Below are 16,420 nucleotides of genomic sequence, written 5' to 3' on the forward strand. Positions count from 1 at the left end.
GCGCTCACGTCTATCCAACCACCTTTTGGTTCAGCGACGGGCCAATCGAGTCCCTCCCGGGTCCTAATATGTGTCTTCAGGACAGCCATCACCGGACCACTGGAATCGTCGTTTTCGTGGCATCTGTTTTTCTTCATTCAAGGCGCGCTTTCTTCTCGTCGTTCACCTTGCGTTTCTGATCACGTATGCAGGATGCCTCGGTGACTCGTTAGCTGATGACGCAGACGATGCACGAGTCAAGACAGGATGTTTGTTCACGTTCCGAAGATATATCTCAAACACAATGCCGCAGGGCACTGTATTCGACTGGCTCTGATCAGGCCAAGAACCTAAATGCCTCTTTTCCTCCACATCATTTTCTGATGTGCTCAGGGAAGCAGTATCTCTTCCTCTTTGTTACCGCCACAAGAAAACGCCAAGATCATGGTGGCTAGGAAAGGAGCGCCTACGTTTGAATTAGGGATGTGCACCGTACCGTTACGGATACGGCCGTACCCCTGACGGATGGATACGGATACGGATGGACCGTGTCCGTACCGTAGGAGCAAGAAAAGCGACGTTCACGGTACGTACGGGTATATGTACGGACGTAACGGCCGTATTACGGTCGTAGAATACACTCAAAAGACCTGCATGCTCTCCGCAGCATAATACTAATAGTCATTGTCGTCTCCATGTAGAGAAAAGAAGATGTACTATAAAAACAGTCAGTTTCGAAGTCTTTCAGGGAATCAAAGAGACTTACACATCTTGTGTTCATGAATCGCGTGGGCAAAGTCATTTTGGTGGTCTGTATCGTAAGAGTGGCAGTGAGTGTGGACAACAATGGGAACCTAAGCAAGGAATGAGTGAGGTATGCACATCTAATACTCCGGAGTTTGTTGCATCGTGCCAGGGGATACGGTACTGGTTTGATTTGTAAAAAAACAGATTGACGACGGGAACTTGCACATTGCTGAGACAAATGCAAATTGTCATAGAGAGAGGGGGACTACGCATGGCTCATTGGAGTAGGTTGGTCAGGTAATTGGCGTACCTTGTACCAGGTTGAATTATTTAAGTTGAAACACTCGACAGATTACCGTGGCAAGCAATTTTCAGATGAGAAAGTGGAAAGGGAGTACCAAAAGTGGCTTCGGTTTGATATCAGTTGCAGCTGCCGTATATGGCCGTAACGGCTTGTCCCGTATGGTTGTTACGGGTACTCACCGTACCGTGAACCGTACGGTACCTTGCAGTCTCGCACTCGCAACGGTACGGACCCGTATCCGTGTGTGCCATACGTATCCACTGTATTACGGATACGGTGCACATCCCTAGTTTGAATGGAATGCGGGAGTTTCTAGACCTGTGACCGGACCCCTACAATGAGCAAGCGTCAATGTAGGGGACCTGTAAAGCTGACTTTTAATTCATAGGCGACATGGTTAGGCATTTGCCGAGGCCCAAAAAGGCCATTTGAGTCATTACCATATTGGGGTTTTGGTGGTGATCGCATCTATTTTGTTCAGATACTATTGTGTCTCGATGCGACTTTGCTCTGTACATTTCGTTAGCCATGGTCCAGCAATCGAATCCATTACCAGAAGAATCTCTTTGCTCTACACATGTCTTTTATACTCCCATTTCATCCTCAGCAGCGCCAACAGCTGCCAGTTCATCAACCCAGTTCATCCTCAATCCAAAGCCCAAGAAGGCGACTGCGTCAAAATCTGTAGCCACAAAACCAAGGTCCTGTCCCTGCAATGACCGCTCAGTCTTGACGCTCATAAGAAGCAAGAGCGGCACGGAGCTGGACTTCTCTTGGAGCTTCTCGACCACATGTCACGAAAAACGCCAAGAGAATGAAGCAGTAACAGATGAGTTGTTGACCCTTGGGTAATGAGCAGATGTACGTGAAGGGGACACGGTCAGAATCAATGGTTTGTGTGATACGATGGTGAAGCGACTCAAGGGTGGCATTTTGGATGGATGCAAGGGTGTCAGATAATGTTTTAACAATTGAGAAGGTCTCCATATGGATTATACGAGTTTAAAGATGGTAATACGAGGTTTTGAAGACAAAATACATGGCTGCGCATCGAGACGCGATAGTATCTGAACGAAATGGATGCGATCACCACCAAAACCCCAATATGGTAACGACTCAAATGGCCTTTTTGGGCCTCAGCAAATGCCTAACCATGTCGCCTATAAATTAAAAGTCAGCTTTACAGGTCCCCTACATCGACGCTTGCTCATTGTAGGGGTCCGGTCACAGGTCTAGGGAGTTTCTGCAGTGATCCGTATCCTTTTCAATACGACTACATTCAACACGGGAAGAACAGAAACGCTCTGTTTCGAGTAGACGATTTGGGGATGGTACATTTACGTTAGTTTGAGATGAATTTCTCACATTCTCGTCTATCTATCCTGAGAGCGAGGATTTGGCCTCGATAGTGGAGAACAGGAAGAAGTCACCTGCTGTAACAAGTGCACCAGGTTTCTGCTGGTGTTTTCCTTGTGAACCCAGATCGTCAGCCTGTACATCTGATGGGTTCAGAGTCTCCCTTTTACATTATCATTCTACCATGCCGTAACTTACATTCAAGGCTAATGCTTGTTTCTACGGCTAACAAAGATGGCATGTTGAATGTGAATTTCTGAATTCTTTCTACTTGCATTAGCGCCCGCGGCTACAGCACAATCTAGTATAAAGGCAGATATCCTCACTGCCGAAGTCTACCCTGATGTCACGGCAATGCATTCGTTTTTGCTTCTATAAAAAGAACCATAGCTCGCCGTCTTACAATGATTCTACCATATTTGTGTAAATGACTATGGCAACCCAGAATTTTGTTGAAATACCAAATGCGCCGCGCTTCCGTAGTATATTTTCTAAATTTAGCATTAGTATATAAAGTAGGATACCTTGTAATCGAGCCTCTCGCGCGTTTGCGAGGGTTCCCTGCTAATCCCGGAGTCCCGCTTATCTGAGCTGAACAGCGTACTCCAACAAATTTGGCTTGACTATGTTCTGACATGGGCTGAGAATGCGGCTGTTCTCTCTTGGTTAATGCCATAGGCTCCTTCAACCATCCGCCTCCTCTAGGAAAAGACAGTCTAAACATTGAACAAGGTTGTTAAGTGAGTATGTTACTTTTCATTTCATTCTTTCAATTTGTTCATGACTTCTATAGTATTGTAGTTCACTGAGGGAGAGATATGGACAGTTCAAATCACGGGCTCTAATCGAAGGATCCAGCAAATTGATGGGGCCGTTTTGAGATCGTTAAATATGAAATCACCACTTAGCTATTTTACATCCTCAAAACATGTCTATTGTACTAGCGTGTCATGAGATTGAGGCATAAATTGTATCCTGATGAGAATATTGGCCGTTTTTTAGGGGCCATCGGTATGAAGAAAGAGGTCCCAAACCGTCGTTATCGTTAAACTTCGCAAGTAAGAGTTCTCTTTGTTCGATCCAGCTCATCGGACGAATGGCTTTGTTGTATCTCCGCCAGTGGGATGTTGACAGTCTTCGGTAATTGCAAGAAAACGTTAGCACAGCGATAATACTATGACCAGGACACATACTGTTCCCTCGATACTACTTTCTGTGGTTTGGGAAATGTGGACAACAGGAGGGTTTGAATAACCTTCATACTGTGTGCGTGAGTTGTTTGCTTGATGTTCTTGCTGGCGGTTCAGCCTAGCTAAAGGTGAGCTTTAAGCGATGAACATGAGAGGACCAACATACATAGCAAGGAACGAGTTAATGTAGACTATGAAGTAGCTTGTTAGTTATCATAGATGATTTAGACAGAATATTGTATACCGACGTTTTGGTAGGATGAAATCTACTGCTATGTAGAACAGAGAAGACAGCGAAGTAGTATACTGTAGTTAAAGTCAATGTCGTGGCTAGAATCAGTGTTGGAAATGAATACCGTAATAAGAACCAGTAGCGAGCATACGCTTGTTTCATCCTTGAGATTTTTTAACGGGAAATATTTATGAGACGATGCTTACCTGGTAGCTAATCCCGATACAAGAATGAGACGCATTATACCAAGAAGCATACTAGCTGTGCTGTATTACTGGTGTCAACATTGAAATATTTCCTGAGAGGAAAGGACACACATAGAAAAACCAGTAGTTGCTTTGCTCTTGTATAGGTAATAACACATGCAGATAGCTATAACAAAATCCGATAGGGCAAGCGTGACGAAGAACGTGCAGGTTGATCTCTAAATATGTGCGTGAGAACTCAGAGAATTTCCGGCAGTCCAAGTCTAACCACCACATACCTTCGTGACCAATTCACCCATCCAAAATTCTACGTTGTATCTAAAGAGAATAACTTGAGCCGCTGATGCAGGAATAAAGTATTTCCTACATGTCATAAATGAAAACTGCATCAAAGACGTCAATGCTCGAGTCGATATCATTGGTAATTCAATCATGGCCTTACAGATTCCAGCACCTAAGGCAAACATAATTAAACAAGATACTCGAAATGTGAAGGAAAATAACCTCACCAAACGAGGCAGCCATGGCCATAAACTGGGTGTTAGTAAGTAGTAGAAGCAACCCTTGAGCATTGAAAGGAGTACGCACAGTAAACCATGGGGCAAATCTGTGAAAATGACAGCCAACTGTGAAGCAGTTAAGTCCCGCTAGTGCCGGTGATTGTCATTGAAATACACGGACATTTCCATAGCCGTACTGTATATAAGCTGGGGTTAAAGCGACAGATGAGTTCATGAAAAATAACCGTCCGAGAAGATCTTACAATTGAACACCGACGGAAACAAATACCTGGAAGAGACACCGTTGAGCACGACGATTGAAATTACAACCTGGATACATACGCTGATAGCTATTTGTAGCTAAATTCATGGGAAACTATTAGCAAGCTTGATGGGCAGCAATAGGAATGAATGACCTGGAAGCTCCTACCACAATCTTTGGATGAAAGGGTTGTTACGTATCTATTCGGAGACGTACCACAGAGTAGAATCAAGGAACGATGAGTCGAATTCCACAAACTCAGTCATAAAGACATATAACAACTGTGTGCTCAAAGCGACGTGAAGAGCATCAAAGACCCTGTTAAACAGTCTAGTATGTACTCGTCCTGATTCATAAGATGAGCCAACCAAAGTAACACTACCTAACTCCCATAAGCATGAAAATAATCGAAAGGTTGAGTAACATACTGTGCTCTTGTGAAACCACCGGTCATTTCGGTATTTCTTGTAGTAGATAATTGCTTGAAGATTCGTGACACCGAACAATCTACCGTCATTATCACTTGTATGACAAAAAGGAAAGCATAATGAAGGGGACGCACATAGCACCCAATGTAGCACCAATATGGATAGCACCAAGGGTCTGTGGTAAGGACATTGCAGATATTGCATCTCAGGACAAGATATAGACTAGGAATCTCAAGGTCCATATATCAACTTTATAGGTGTACGTGGTGTCCATCATAGCAACGATTAGCGCTGGAACTGACAACAGCTTTACGATAACAATCAGATCCATGTGGTATGATGCCAAAACCTGGCCTAACTTTGACAATGTTTACGCCTGGAAGACGTGGGCATCAGCAGGTATTTATCAGGGGTACTAGAAATAGCCACTTCTTACATACGAACTATTTCGTACCTTGAGATAGCTGATGTTTCATATCATGATGAAGTACATATTGTATTAAAGATAACACATTTAAAGAAGAAGGGGGAGAAGACCCTTCATGAGCTTGCCTCGAGAACGTGAAGCGCTGATAAATCCATGACTTCCCACTGTTTCTTTGTTGGCAATTCGATCAGTGACGACTTGATGATTCCGTGGGCAGTTCAAACTCGGTGACACTTACCTACAAGTCGCCTATGCCATCGAGGCAGCTATTTTCACAAGTCTTCCAGTTAGATGAGCATCCTGGAGATGTTGTCGTTGAGAGACATTACTTCACCGGTAATGCTGATTGGCAGAGGTTGATGATGATGGTTTCATGCAAGGTCCCTAAGCTGTCAAAATGCAGATATGCGATTCTCTGTGACATACATAAGTTAGCCATCATTCATCAGACGAATGAGCACTTACCTATCCAACGCCACGGTAATACACATTTCAGACTCTGGATCTGCTCAACCCAATAAATACCGCTCCTTCTTTGATACCTGGGATGAATTTGATCTCAGATACAGGCGATGTGGTGCAGCCCGTCTCCCTCGCATCAGAGGAATAGCCCAGTCAGCAGGCGTGACATGTATGCCGGTCGAGATTGGTGTTATTGAGGGAATATGGGTAACCATTGTTGGAAAAGGATGTCGAGTCTGAAAGTGTTTGTCCATATATCGTGTAATCATGTGAGTACGTGAAACTGTTTACATGCCTGTAATCTCAGTGACCAGCACTGTACAGAGGGGAGAGTCTCACCAGGTGGAATAGACGAATATCAGTGACAGGGAAGGAGGGCATCATCAAGCAAGTCGTCTTCATGGATGTTCAAGTCTAGCAGGTTTACGCGTTACGGGCCGATACAGCGGATGCCTGTAGACATTGTCAGTATCGATGAATAGCGATGAGAAATGTACGACACAGAATAATCCCAGAGGCATAGAGGGTGAGAAGGAGGGAGAAAGCATGGCAAGTTCACAACGGCGAGCGCAGTGATGATGGCAAAAGGCAAAAGAATCCGGGAATTCAATCCGGTGTATTTGTACTTGCTTGATGTTGTCGACCGATTTTCTTCCCGGTCCCAGCTTGCTTTCTATTGCTTTTGCAACTAACCAACATGTCGTCTGATCCATTATGCTTGCTTTCTTGCTTATTTCTTCCAGATAGACAAAAAATATTGCTTGTTTTATTTCTTTTCAATTGATGTACCCGTTGTAACGGATGTCGGACTAAAAACAACAGACCAACTCCCTCAGGCTTGAATTCAAGCCAGATCACAACAAATACTCTCCAAACTGGACACAATATGCACGTAACTGGCATGAATATTGTCCTGATGCGATGTACTGTGTTGAATTTCTCTTATTTTTCGTGCGTTATACAGAGCTTTTCCACAAAGAGCAAACAATTGCAGAGTTCAAACGTGGGGTACTTTCGTCAGGGTGCGAGGACTTTCTATTCTTTCCGGCCTCTGGATAACACGACTTTGCCATGTATTTTGGTCTATATTCAGGACGGATACAACAATTCGGGCCTAATATGTGTTGTCAAAGAAGCTTAGATTCCCATGGTGTTCCTCCTCCTCTGACATAGCATGCCGATCCCCGAATAAAGAGTGAACGGTCATCACCACGGTTCCCACATTGTCGAGATCGAGATCTCCCATGAGTTTTCCTCTGCCGACTCTTCTGAGAAAGAGAACCTTGGCATCGTAAGTACACTCTTCACTTTCTGGATGGATTATAATCCTATGGCCATAATAATTTCTCGTGGCTTGTCGAAATGACAAAGCCCTCTTGATGGATTGCTACTAATTCTGAAGCCGAAAGGTAAGATCTTCGAGCCTGCACCTAAAATCGGTATCCTTTTATCCTGTCTTATTCTATATTCTAGCGCCGTTGTTATTCACTAGCTCGCGTGCACCTCTGAATACACAGGACATCGATGCAGCCCCGATATCCTGAACCATATCATTGAAGACTCGTATGTAAACAAATTTTCAATTATTATTGTGTGACCGGATACGCCTTTTCCGATCTACCTAGTAAAACCTACGCGTCCTATCGAGTCGCCGCAGTGAGTATCTAAAACGATCAGTTCCATTGCTCTCCTAATTTTATAAACTCAGCCGGCCTTTCAATGCATCGGACCAGCTATGAGAGCCATCAAAGGAAACAAAGAATTTTGATAGCAGATGACTTGATGTCCCTTTGAAAGACTTGGCATCGCCAAAGGTTACCTACTATGTGAATTCTTCTCCATTATAGCCTGCTCACGAGAGAGGTGTGCACCTGCGGTACTCGTTATATGTGTACCAAGTTTCAAATCTCTGCCTTGCCGGAACCTGCGGCCTTTACATCCTGCGGTTTTGCAAAGTAAAAGTAGTACCTTCTGTTAACTGCTGGCTTTAGTACCGGGGGACGTGTTATCAAAGGGCTCGGTTATCACAGGTCGAACCTCGTTATCTCGATGATAAAACTGCTTTCTCGATGCTAGAACCAAATGCAGGGGTCGGTTTCCCACACATTATGGCATCATATGGTTACCGGGATACATATACCAATCATATCTCAGTTTTCAAGGCTTTGCGCGGATTCAGGTGGACTGTGAGGACATTATTTTCGCTTATCATCCAATTATAACAAGAGCCTTTCGATTAGCAAGTCCTTGCTTACAAACCTACTCTTAGTTCAGGTACAAGAAATCATTTAGGCCATCTTGGGAGGGACTGCACCTTTCCTCTGGGAGCATCTGAGTGGAGTACACGGAGGTATATCATAAGAGTTCAAATCCCCCTTTTGCTTTGACTCGTCTTACCAATCATCCTGTTGACTTTGCGCATAGACCTAGTTTGTATGATCGCAATGCCATGTCAAGTCTGTGGTGCTGGGAAATAATACGATACTTACGCCTTGTTAAAATGAGCGTCGTGAGGATTCCGGAGAAACTCCATTATAATAGAGGGCATTTGCGAAAGAGTGTCCAGTATCGAGTCTATCACACAACCATTTCTACGTAGTCCGTCCTTCGTGATATTCTGGCGGTGGCTCATCGTCAGAGACATTCCATCAACCTGGCTGCAGTCGTTCATTGAGCAGCCTCACCAGTTCCTCCGTCAGCATATGCTCCCTACTCTCTGCCTGCAGTGGATTTGGTGGACGAACTGGAGTGGTCGACTCGGTCTGTACGTCCATCCTTCTCTGCGTCACGTCTCTTTCCACCAGCAATGAAGATGAAGAAGACTCTGCTCTGCTCGCACCCACAGTATATCTAGCATGTTTCTTCTGGTTCATACGAGACTCTCATGATATCCCAGAAGAAACTGGAATAGATGTAGCTGTGAATGGTGTGAGCATTCGTGGCGAAGAGTTGTCCACAACAGAATGGCTCTTTTTGTTGCTTCGATGACGCCGTCTACGCAATAGTAAAATACCCACAGTTACTGCTGCAAGAACTGCAAGTCCACCGACGATGCTGCCGGCTATCGCTCCAGCCAGGCTCTTCTTTATCGGGAGCGGGGATGTGCTCGTACTTGAGCTAGCGGTAGCACTTGAAGTGGGAACATCACTTGATGTCAACGATGCCTGATCTTCTGCAAGCTGTATTGCACTGAGCAACGAGCTTATTGCTACAGTTTGGTTATCACTGGAGAACGATGTACTCGGTGGTCCTGTCCAGGGTATTCCATGAGGTCCAGAGATGAAGTTGCAGACAAAACACGTACTAGTTATGACTCCGCCCTCTCCTTGCCATCTAGCGATTGTAGCGATGGTGCTGCGTAACTTAGCACAAGTCATGATTCAATTATGTCGACAGTCAGAATCTATTAGAACATACAAGGATTCAGTTGAAGTGTTATGAGTAATATCCACTAGGGCAACCAGTCCTTCAATGAAGATTCCAGAATTGTACGAAACCAGCATCGGGTCAACAGAGCAAGAATCATTTAATTTTGATGATATAGAATCAACTACAATGTTGGACGGATTGAGAAGATGCGACTGCATGAAATTGGCTGACTCGATGGTAGCATTGAGATATGTCTGATGGGATGTTGCTTCTGCCAACAGAGCCGAAACACTTTATAGCAATCAGGCGAGCACGAATCCAGGAAGGTTATGAAGCTTGCACAAGAAAGGAGCTGATTTCCACCACAGAAAAAATGTATTATATACTAACACATATATACCAGGAATACTCTTCGGAAAGGCAAATAATCGAGGGATACTATTATAAACACAGCCAACGATGACTTCAGTTATACAGCTATCCCATGTAACTTTGATTTTTTGTAATTGTTATATATGCCAGAATATTATCACTAATAAACCCAATAAACAATGACGTAGCCTTATAGCCTGACCTGCAGTGGTCTTGAGGTAATATCCATTGATCAACATTCAAGCAGTTTACAAATGTATTGCAACAGATGGTCTTCTCTTATGAACACTTGTCAAGAAGAGTTCTTTGGTACTCTCAATTCAATCATGGTCATAGACAGGCCAAGCAAATACATTATGAACTACAGTAGGGAGACATGATTTGATACAGTAACGTGAAGCAATAGAAGTACAATGAGCAATAACAGTATCATCAGGAAAAATAGGTGATCGAAAGTGGGAGTTATGCAGCAAAATAAACTTGAAGACATCAGAAAGGGAGTATAGCAGTGAGTGAGAACAGCATACAAAAGTCTAAGTGAGAGCATCGAGAACCTAGTTGGCATTTATGCACTGATTTTGGAGGTGTGATAACACCATTGACTGGGTCTTTGAGGCAGAGTGTTAGAATGTCATAGTGAATCTTGTTCATGTTGGTGCCTCGAGATTCCTTTATACTGAGACAAAACTGTGTGAGTAAAAGAGTCATGACTTCATATGAAAGCTTATAGAACACACCTCTTGTATGGGAGGTCCTTGATTTTGACATTAAGACTAAGACTAATCAGTAGCTGAAAATCAGCAGAGAAAAGATGAGTACACATGCAAGAGCCTTATTGGAGCTTAGCACTGGCCCACATAATGACATCTACTGGGGTAAAGAGTGATACGACATGAGGAATAACCTTGCCAATCATATGGCACATGTTAAGGACCCAATTCTGTCTGTGAGGTGAAAATCAGCGGGATATATGCACATATATCTCAGAAATAGATGGACCTCTTTGAGTATCCATGGTGGTATCTCTTCTTCCTCTGACCTGGTTGAGTGTTCAAGTTGTGCTGTTTCTGTCCAACTTCACCATCCTCTCTCTCACCATCACTCTCTCCTTCAGCCTCACTCTTGCCCTCATCTAGGATGTCGTCCTCGAGGCTACCAAATCCTAGCTCATTAGTGCTCTCCTCACCTTCCTCAAAATTCTGTCCTTCATTCCCAGATGCATCATCTACATGATCCTCCAGGTCTTCGATCTTGATACCATTGGATGTTTGAGATGTCAGAAATCATTGTTGGAGTGATGATTTGTTTGTATCCTTTGGTGCCAATACTTATCAAACAGGCACTGTCACACTCAGCTTGGCTTGTGATGTTGGTGCATGCTGAACAGGCCCATTGATCTGAGCTGACTTTTTCTGTGATGTCTTGCCCAATGGGACAACCTTGCTGGATGGCTTGACAGTGTTGCTGGGAGGCTTGATGACATTGCTAGGAGGTTTTGAGACCTTACTGGATGGCTTTGAGACCTTGCTGGAGCTGGAGGTCTTAGAGCAAGAGGATGCAAGAATTGCAGGCATGGTGGAGTTGGGAGAAGGGAAGGTAGATTGTTGAATGTGACTTTGTGACACATCAGTCATGTCAGTCATAGCTGTCACTGTGACAGGCCAGTCTGTCACAGCATAACTCTCCTGCTTGCACCTGGTGCTTGCCTTGTACGCTCATTGTTGCTGCTGTTGACATGCACTGTAGCACATTTTCATGGGGCAGCACTTTATAGCAGGAATGTTTTAGCTTAAAATTACCACTGCTGAGGCAGAACTGGATGATGTTTGTGATGATGATGACAATGAGATGGGTCTGGAACTAGATTTGGGCTTTGCTGAATTGTAAACTAGTTGTCAATTCATTATGATTCTAAACAAATCTTACTCAAGATATGCTGTAGTTAAAATGCCTTGTAATCCCGACTGAGGACCCTTGAAATACATAATAACCCACAGTAACCCTACACCTTGTTTATTAAGGTATACCACTCCACTTAATATTTATATTGGGATATATACAAAGCAAATGTATATAAAGGTAGGTAAACTTTCCTTGCTTTTTGTGGTGTCATAGTGTTAATTATGAAGCGAAGGTAAGGAAAAGAAAACGAACCCAGAGGCTAGACTAGCGAGTTTTGGCTTGTTGGAATCAGTGCTCTAGTTTCTTAATGAATCAATTAAACATTGATGTAGATCATGACTCACCCAATAGGTGCCACCCACTAAAGAAGTTGCTGTCAAGCAGGATCAGTAAACATATCAGCTGTAGCCATTGAGAACACTCACTGCCTGGACATGAGGTACTGAGATTGAATTGCTTAACATCTGTGGTTCCTGATGCAGCTTGTTCCTTAGATATCATGTAATGCCTTGCAGAATATTGTGATTTGAATGCAGTTGCACTCCAGCTGTTAGGCTGTTAGTCACTAGGTAGACAAACTCACAAGGAGTTTCCTTGCCTATGCCTTGTATTTATACTATTTACACCTAAATCTAGTACTTTCTCCCCATTTCCTCCAGATTCTCTCTTACTAAGCATGCTGAGACATGCTGTGTCACCAGAATATCACAACACAGAAGTCCATGAAGTCACAGAAAAATTGAGGAAGTCTGGGTCTTGATAAGTGATGTAATCCCAAGCTGCAGCATATCCATAATTCCTATGGAAGATGAAGAACAGAAGAGTATCATCACATAAAATAACTCACAGCCCATAGTTTAGCTATCATCCATATCAATGATGGTGTTGTCAGTGATTCAGAAAGTGTTTATAGGAAACGGAACTAATGCTAAATCAAGTGTTGGTCAGCAGCGATCCATAGCTTAGTATACTGAGAACATACTGACATCGTGTTCAAAAATTCAGAATTATCCAACTTTGCCAGCATAAAACCTTGTTTTAATGTTTCCTTGTACTTGGTTTGGTTTGTCAGTGTATCAAATTCAGCTATCTGTGTGTAAAGCCTGCTAGATGTTGCGTGTGTGGAATCTAAGGATACCTAAATAAAAATTTCAATGCTGGATATGGGGTGAATGAATGCACCACCGAATTTCCCATTAGGTTGGAGCATGCTAACCACCTTTTCAAGAGCAGCACTTGGAATGCTAATGCGGCCATCCTTAGACAACATGATGTTAGGGTTCTAGTTTTTGTATTAGCATTTTCTCTTGTCAACCAGAGAAGCGTAATTCACTTTCCAGGATGTAAAGAGCATGAGGTCCTGTGCAGCAACTGAGACTATAAAAGGCACCACTAGCATCCATGCAAGGTGGAGAGGTCGCATTTCACTAGATGTGGAAGATAATGAGGGTGAAAGAAGAACAAGCCAGACAGAAGATGGCAATCAAAGCAACAAAGTACATGGAGATCAGGCAGTGGCAATGCAAAACAAGGCATCAATGGTAGCAATCCATGGCAATATCCACACAGTGAATACCAGTTCTGGACATTACATTATGCCGTTGTGGCAATACGCACTAGTAGAATTTATGATGCTCCATAGTAACCACCAAGACATGTGTTGGAAAATGGGGTATCGGTTTGTTCCCAGTATCACATGTGCAGTAGCAAGCCAATAGTATTGCGCTTGGCTGAGCTCTGCAAACGCATGAGGATCTACCCTAAAGTACCTACTTTTATACTAAATGTACTTTTACTAGAACTTTCCATGCTTTTCCTAAGACTTCTACCTTAATAAGCATCTTCGGCATGATGCCAGATTGTCAAATCCCAACAACATGATTCCCAGGTGGGCCAGGAGAATTTTGCGAGTGACATTTGCAAGCTTGCATTCATTTGCATTTCCAATGCGTTCAGTTGCAGTTGTATCAATGCATTTATGTCATCATACTTGCATGCTATTATATATGGATGCGAGCAAGCTTTAGGCACTTAACTGTTTGAAAGGTTTTATCAGCTCTTGAAGTGATCTGGGAGCTGTTACAGGTAGATAATAGTGTGATATGAATTGTTAGAGACCCAATATACATTCAATTACCTATCCACAAGGTTCCTGTAGGCTGTCGCATGGAATTTCTGCACAAATTTTTCATACAAAAACCAGTGCAAGTCCTAATGCAAGTCAAATCATAAGAACACATGCATAGATCAAGTTAACGCATGCATTCACATGCCAATGCAAGCATTCTCCAGTTCCTCGCAAGTGTTCGACTACTAACGCAAATGCTCACAAGTGTGTGACATGCCTGTCACATTTGCATTCAGCTCGAGTTGAACTTGTGTCACTTGCCTCTTCACCTGCCATGGTCTTATATCAATGATAAAGAAATGTGTTTTACACATTACATACCAAATCTTGGCTCAAGCACCTGAATTTCCTCAAGACAATCCTTCAAAGATGCCTTTCACATCCCAATAACTGCAACAACACAATGTATCATGCTAGCAATACTCTACTAACTACAAGGCTTTTATACTACCAGAATATGTAGAATGTACTAGAATCTATGACTGTATCACTGATAAAATGAGTGAGCATCCTGAAGAATATGGGGAGAATGAGCAAGAATATTTGTGCAAGCTGTTATGGTATTACCTACATACCTTTGACTACAATATCTTCTTTCGCCATGATTCCCCTTTTTGAGTCACCTTTGCTCATTCTCTTTCGCTAGAACACAGTAGAATATTCTTTTCCCTTCTATGACTAGTATATATATATGAATGGTATTGTATTAGTTCACTTACTTTGAATTTACAACCCCTTTACGCTTTACTACAGGTGAACTTAAGGGATTGCTGAACCTTGATAGGTTAATCAGACTCAAAGACTCAAGCGAATCCTTACATGGTAATTGATTGAACTTTTCTTCTATTCTCATTCTCTACTCTTACTCATACATCAGCAAAGGTAACAATTTACTCTATCTACAGATATACTAACATCTACTTTGCAGATTTACTCTCATTCACAACACAAGCTCTGACTCATCTAAAAATGCAGGTACTACAAGAGGTCTGCTAAAACAAGCACCTAGTGGTTTTTCCACTTGAAGTACTTTCATACATCCTAATAGGTGTACCTGCATTTACTAGTACTTGTTGCTGTACTGTAACAAGCTGTTTGCAAGTACTTTTTATGTATGAGAAGATCCATGTTAGGTCTAGTGTTGCTGCGACTCGGCTAAACTTGGCTCAGCTAGACTTATTCTGACTTTGGTAATTGCTCTTAGCTGAGTCAGCTATAGCCAAAATTATTACCTGAACTCAGGCTAGACTTCGGCTTTAGCTGGCTTGAGTTCAGACTAATGTATAAATAAGGCAATTGATAAATTAAAATGTGTCATTGCCCTTTTCTAAGACAAGGCCTTTGACAAATGCCTGCATATCCTCCGGAATTGATGTCTGCTGCTCAATTAATAACTCCAGCTCACGAATCTCTGACATTTCATCTGTTCCCTCCATAAAATTCAAGCCCTGCCCTTTTCTTACTGAGAATTTCAACATCTGTAGTGCTTCCATTGAATCAGCACCTAGCCGATTCTGCCACAGAGTATCAGTCTCTTTCCCACTGGAGAATACCCACTCAGAGGGCACAGCAGTGCCTTGTATAGGCAGAACATCTAGTGCAAATGAAAAGATTGTTGGGTAACACTTCTGATTTTCCTGATATAACACATCAATACTAAAGACTAAGTAGCTAAATCATTGCATGCTTACCTGCCAGAACATCAGAATTGATACATCACTTCTGATCAGATCCGAGAGATATCTTTCAACCTCAACATCAAGGCTGTGCTGCAGTTCTGGACTGGTAGCATTAGCATGCCTGTCCAAACGTAAGATATTTCTAGCACGAATAAGCAGGTTTCCTGAATCTGAGGTTGTCAGTGGCACTGGTGTGTGAAGATTTGGCATATTGTGGTATTTCCGAAGCTATCAAAATAAGTTAGGAAGGATCAATGATAGATGACATAAAGCTCGCACTGTATTTATGAATAGATCCTTGACTTCAAGAACTTTCTCTGGAAAGTTTTTCTGGAACCACTGAAGCTTGTATGCAGGATGGATAACTACTAAGATGTGAGTAAAGAATTGAAAGCTAGAGAATGACATACGTATCACCAAGGAAGAGATCGGAACATTGCCAACTCGATTACAATACTCAGCAAGTTTATCAAGGCCCTTTGCAATAACATTGGCAGCATGGGGCATTTCCTTCTGTAGTTCCTCCCATGTTAATTGCATTGCTTCAAATGCCGAGATGGTGTCAGAAATGCATGGCGTCTTTTCACATGAGAGAATTTGCTGAAATGCATGCGGAACCTGGGAAGCAATGTCAGCTGGGAAGTTCCTGAATGAAAATAAGTGCACAGCAAGTATATCTTTGAAATCAGAAAGAGCACCCCACTCTGCACTACTCAGTTGATACTTATGAAATTCAGGAAAGTCTCGAGAGCTAAGGAAGCTATCAATTGCCTTTAATCAATGATGAGAGCAATACAAACATGATGTAAGGAGAGAACTAACTGGATGCAGATATAGAACATGTTCAATCATGAGCAAAGTCGATGACCAGCATGTA

General features: G+C 42.8%; 5 protein-coding genes across 5 annotated transcripts; 1 reads left to right on the top strand and 4 right to left on the bottom strand.

Moving 5' to 3' along the window:
* Window positions 1–1,010: 1,010 nt before the first annotated feature.
* Window positions 1,011–1,320, top strand: EV420DRAFT_1572133 (uncharacterized protein; the record flags this gene model as incomplete). Its single annotated transcript, XM_060474345.1, has 1 exon — window positions 1,011–1,320. The coding sequence occupies exon 1, from the start codon at window positions 1,102–1,104 to the stop codon at window positions 1,318–1,320; it is 219 nt and encodes a 72-aa protein (XP_060325574.1). The 5' UTR covers window positions 1,011–1,101.
* Window positions 1,321–3,420: 2,100 nt separating this feature from the next.
* EV420DRAFT_1717429 (uncharacterized protein) lies at window positions 3,421–5,394 on the bottom strand (the record flags this gene model as incomplete). Its single annotated transcript, XM_060479715.1, has 18 exons — window positions 3,421–3,521; window positions 3,580–3,694; window positions 3,743–3,767; window positions 3,825–3,882; window positions 3,933–3,960; window positions 4,015–4,074; window positions 4,126–4,232; window positions 4,293–4,468; window positions 4,524–4,548; window positions 4,603–4,621; window positions 4,696–4,710; window positions 4,778–4,803; window positions 4,857–4,874; window positions 4,931–4,940; window positions 4,993–5,094; window positions 5,145–5,158; window positions 5,205–5,283; window positions 5,339–5,394. 18 exons carry the CDS (start codon window positions 5,392–5,394, stop codon window positions 3,432–3,434), a joined length of 1,023 nt encoding a protein of 340 aa, XP_060325575.1. The 3' UTR covers window positions 3,421–3,431.
* A 4,112-nt stretch (window positions 5,395–9,506) lies between these two features.
* Window positions 9,507–9,752, bottom strand: EV420DRAFT_1245817 (uncharacterized protein; the record flags this gene model as incomplete). Its single annotated transcript, XM_060466689.1, has 1 exon — window positions 9,507–9,752. A coding segment is annotated over one exon (246 nt), but the record flags the coding sequence as incomplete, so codon positions are not given.
* Window positions 9,753–10,296: 544 nt separating this feature from the next.
* On the bottom strand, window positions 10,297–11,408 carry EV420DRAFT_1648387 (uncharacterized protein; the record flags this gene model as incomplete). The annotated part of the gene is made up of 7 exons (XM_060478152.1): window positions 10,297–10,313; window positions 10,362–10,510; window positions 10,572–10,613; window positions 10,692–10,774; window positions 10,834–10,868; window positions 10,916–11,084; window positions 11,172–11,408. The coding sequence occupies 7 exons, from the start codon at window positions 11,406–11,408 to the stop codon at window positions 10,297–10,299; spliced, it is 732 nt and encodes a 243-aa protein (XP_060325577.1).
* A 616-nt stretch (window positions 11,409–12,024) lies between these two features.
* Window positions 12,025–13,393, bottom strand: EV420DRAFT_1484303 (uncharacterized protein; the record flags this gene model as incomplete). Its single annotated transcript, XM_060470057.1, has 10 exons — window positions 12,025–12,039; window positions 12,081–12,109; window positions 12,162–12,291; window positions 12,320–12,334; window positions 12,469–12,535; window positions 12,584–12,597; window positions 12,719–12,874; window positions 12,953–13,018; window positions 13,070–13,113; window positions 13,354–13,393. 10 exons carry the CDS (start codon window positions 13,391–13,393, stop codon window positions 12,025–12,027), a joined length of 576 nt encoding a protein of 191 aa, XP_060325578.1.
* Between the last annotated feature and the right edge of the window lie 3,027 nt (window positions 13,394–16,420).

This window comes from Desarmillaria tabescens (assembly GCF_030435595.1).
Source record: "Desarmillaria tabescens strain CCBAS 213 chromosome Unknown EV420scaffold_49, whole genome shotgun sequence".
NCBI classification, from domain to species: Eukaryota; Fungi; Basidiomycota; class Agaricomycetes; order Agaricales; family Physalacriaceae; genus Desarmillaria; species Desarmillaria tabescens.